General features: G+C 37.2%; 1 protein-coding gene across 16 annotated transcripts in view; it reads right to left on the reverse strand.

Annotated features, from left to right (window-relative positions):
* KDM6A (lysine demethylase 6A) overlaps window positions 1-4,449 on the reverse strand; it is a 148,397-nt gene that overhangs the window by 100,005 nt on the left and 43,943 nt on the right. For all 16 annotated transcript variants that reach the window (XR_003570818.1, XR_003570914.1, XR_003570881.1 and 13 more), the window contains exon 4: window positions 2,295-2,344. Coding sequence is in view for 8 of the 16 variants with exons in the window: in XM_027880448.1 (XP_027736249.1) it covers window positions 2,295-2,344 (50 nt within the window). In the remaining 8 variants the exon portion in view is untranslated. The remainder of the gene's footprint in view (window positions 1-2,294; window positions 2,345-4,449) is intronic.

Consider the following 4,449-nt stretch of genomic DNA (forward strand, 5'->3'; position numbering starts at 1 on the left):
AAAAAAAAAAAAAAAAAAAAAAAAAAAAAAAAAAAAAAAAAAAAACACTTTTGAAAAAAATCCACAACAGTCAAAGATGGAAACGTGACTGTGGGGTGTGTTGTTTTCTTTTACTGCCATCTGTATCTCTTCATTAAAAAAAAAAAAAATTAATCACAATGTAGAATAAAACGGCATAAGAAGTGTGACGAAAAATACACCACAAACTTAACTATTCTTGACTGCTTATGGATAAAAAGCATTAAGGATGACAAGAAATAATAAATCCTCTCAGCTGGGGGGAGGAGGGGAAAATCGTTCTCTAGACCCAATCCAGGCAGCTTCCCACTGCCAACTCCAGAATAGCTTCATCATCCATTAAAAAGATGAAATATGATTCACCTGTGATTTTTACCAGTTTCAGTAAAAAAAAGTTATTAGCTGAAAAATGGTTTTGGACTCTTTCAGGCTCTTTTTCATGAATATAAAAATTAATAGAATCTCCTAAGGTTATGTGGGAAAAAACCACTTTGGACTACACATTTATAAGAAATAAGATCACGTAGCACAGGATCCTTCACGAGGGAGGAACACTTAAAGAAAAAGTAACGTGTTTTTTTGGTGGGTTTTTTTGGTTGTTGGTTTGGTTGGGTTGGTTTTTTTCATTTGTAGAAGACAAAATGCTATTTTGTCAGCTACAAGAAATTCTCTCATGCTTGCAACTGGAATTGTTTGAAATAATCTCTCATGGTAAAATTCCAGAAACAGACACATGAAATAGGTGTATTAGAATATCGGTACATTGTATACAAACAGAACTTGCTTTCAAGAAGTCAAGCAAAGATCACACATTTTACTGCCATCCTTGCTCTTCAAATTAAACTGCAGAACAGTCACGAGTTTGCATTTATTTTAATTGCAGATAATATTCTGAGCCACACTGAAACACCCTATGCCTATAGAAATTCACATAACAATTTACATTTCCCCTGAAATCTCTGAAAATGCAGCAGAAATAATTTACTAATCACCTACCACTTCTTTCAATAATGAGCCATTAGAATAAAACCCAGAAAAAATAGTTCAAGTCATAAACTACTCTGAAATGCTTAATGTCAGGGAGCACAAACAACAGAAACTATTACAATAGATTTTTCATTAATTGATCCATTTCAACACTCATTTACAGCAATCTTTAAACCATCTCTCCAAGAGCATGTAAGAAGAAAAGACTAATTATTTTGCTGTTGTAATTTTTAAACTGCAGGGGTTACTTCAGGAGAAACTACTTAAATTCCAAAATGGCTCGGTGCAAAAATGGCACTTGCAGAACTCCTGCAGGAGCAGGGACTTTACAGGACACCACCAACCATTTTCCCAGGACCCTCCAACTGGACCATCTGCCATAAGACACTTATTTCAGTTCATTCTTCTCCCCTTAATTTACCCTCCCTTTCTCCCTCTCCAACATCCAAGTGGAAGATGCTGCCACAGCATCTTTTGGAATGTTCTGACAGCCCCTATGAAAAGGAAAGGACGCATAAAACGTTGTTTCTCCAATGCCACATATATCAGGTACTGATGTGCCTCCATCAAACCTCCCTATCTGAAACAAGCATTTACCCACACTTCTAAGGAAAACAGCTAAGATCAAACAATTATGTACTGTGTTAGATGCTTTCCTGCACCTCCATCTCAATCACGAACTTCAGATTATTTCACGTGACAATCTACCAATGCCGACTATTTGTGACAGTAAGAACCTTTTCAATTTTATTCATCTGAAGTGCTGATACCTCTACATGAGCTTACAGAGAGGGCAGCTACACTAACAGGATTTGTTTCCATCTTATGTAAGAATGATATTTAAAATACCCAAAAGGTCTTTATAAACTATTTGGTGTCTGTGGAAACAAAAACCAACCTGAGAACATTTTTCCTAGCACAGGTCAAACGCCTGCACAGCAGCTTTCAGGTGCTTCTGATGCTCTCAGTACATCTATTCAAGTATCTATGCAGCATAAAAAACCCTGAAGTAATGGATAAAGATGGTATAAAAAAAAAAAAAAAATCTAAAACTCGTCAACTTAATTGAGTGCTGTTTCAACACATGGTGTGAAGATGTATTTCCACTGAGATTTCTTATAATTTGTACATATAGGTGAACATTTACATTAAGACCCAATTAGTATGTCAAAGAGTAATTGCAGGCAGACACTCCAAACTTATACTGAACAGCATCTACTTTAAAAATTCAAACATTTACGACAATACATTAAAACAGGGGAAAAAAAAAAAAGGCAGCATATACAGACCTTCCAGTAGTCAGATTGTAAACTGTAGTACCTCTGGTATGCAGATAATGCTGTAGGAGAGAAAAATGAATGTTCAATTTGTTTTGTTTCATTTTCTTTGAAGATAGAAAACCTTAAGAGTCAGAATACACAACACTGAAATGATAAATGGTTTAATAAAAGTTACACTGCCATGATAAGTACACTGTTGTGGGCAATGCATTCCTTAACATTATAATTTTGGTTTATGAAATGTCAACCCCAAAGTATATTTATTATTAATCTCACAAAATGTAAATCAAGCAATATTTTAAAGAAAAACCTATAACAAAGAAATCATTTGAAATTTTGGGATTTCCATCCCGGACAAAAGCTGTTGTAAGATTTAAAAATTTAATCATGTAGCTCATTTACCATGCTCCCTGATGCCCTGTAATTTTTAAAGAACTGGTGAGGAGGGACATACAAAGAGAAATCAGTTTCACATGCCCTTTAGTTCTGTAACTGGAGAAACAAAAGCAAGCGGGGGGGAAAAAGCTTACATTTTGTTCAGCATCGAGGACCGAGACTAACCTGGAAAGGAGTGCTAAGAACAGCTCTGCTCAGTACAATATTAGCTCTACTCAGCAACCAATTTCTCAAGTCACTGTTCCTGCTCCCTCTTCCCCACTAAAAATTCTGGTTGATTCATCTTGCCCCGTTGGCCAACAGGTCACATCAGACCAGAACACAAACTAGTTCTGTGTTTTCCTAGGAACACGGCACTAGGAACCCTCCAAAAAGGAAGAATTTTTTTAAGTAAAGATTCCCTGCAGTAAACACCAAGGTATTGATTTTTCAAGTGTTTGCTCCTCAAGATGTAAGAATTGTTTCCACACAGTATGCATCTTCCAAACAGTAAAAAAAGGCAACTCCTGCTCTGAAAAACTGTAAGCACTAAACAGATTAAAACATGTATTTTATATGCAGATATATTTCCTGAAAGTACCATGTCCCTACATTTTAATACCTTTCAGTGCCTGCCCTGAATATTCATTTCTATAACTTAAGTCCTTGAGTTTAATTGAAATAAGAACAACATACATAGAATGATAAAGCACACAGAGTTTTCTCTTAAAAATAAACCTTTGCACTCACCTGTCTACAGAGTCTCACAACCTTTATTTGTAAAGTCATACATGCTGAACAATGCCCAGAAGTTGCCCCTCACCACTGAAACACTTGTGAAGCCAATTTCTAATTTTGATGCTCTGAACTGTGACTCATTTACATGCCCAGAGTGGAAAAATAAACTCAGGCATCTGGGCATTATTAATATGCAATATGTTTAAATGTTTTAGTGCAACTCAGACAAACAAAATCAGTTAAAAATCGAAGTCTTTCGCAATTTAGGAATACAATTCCTCTTCCACCCCCCCAAACAAAATTAGGTGCAAACTGAAGGATGTGACTGCAGTCTAACAATGTAACTTTAAGAACATTAAAAATAAGCATATTTCAGTCACACTCTGTAATTATGTTATAAAGGGTATTCACAATAACACAAAACATCCTCCCACTCCAAAACAGTCTTTCCAGATTCAAATTCTTCCAGGTATCATTAATAACTTTTCAACAAAAAGGAATAATTAGCTTCTGAACACAGTAATGACTTTTCGTTCCCAAACAGGAACACACACACAATGAAGCAATTTTGTAATGCACCACACTTCAAAAAAAGCATTTTTTGTTTTGGTTTTTTTTTTTTTTTTTTACTCAAGCAGTACCTATCCCAATTTTGAAGGTTAAAGCATATTTCAAATATTTGGTCAGCACCACCATATGAGATTAGGAAACTGAGAACTTCTCAGTTATTAATCAACTCCAGTTCTCCCAGTGCTTCAGGCAGCTGTGGCAGAGCCCTGCAGGGACTCAGCAGCAAACCAGCCCTCTCGGCATCCCCCAGCACTGCCTCGGGTCTGCGCTGCTTCAGGCAGCATCAACTCGATGCTCTGTCGACCTGCCGGAAGGCAGGAGGGCTCTGCAGAGGGATCTGGATAGACTGGAGAGATGGGCTGACTCCAATGGGATGAAGTTCAACAAGGCCAAGTGCCGGGTCCTGCACTTTGGCCACAACAACCCCCTGCAGCGCTACAGGCTGGGCACAGAGTGGCTGGAGAGCAGCCAGGCAGAAAGG

This window comes from Empidonax traillii, unplaced genomic scaffold (assembly GCF_003031625.1).
Source record: "Empidonax traillii isolate 1590-97213 ecotype Southwest subspecies unplaced genomic scaffold, ASM303162v1 scaffold1:size7828297, whole genome shotgun sequence".
Taxonomy (NCBI): Eukaryota; Metazoa; Chordata; class Aves; order Passeriformes; family Tyrannidae; genus Empidonax; species Empidonax traillii.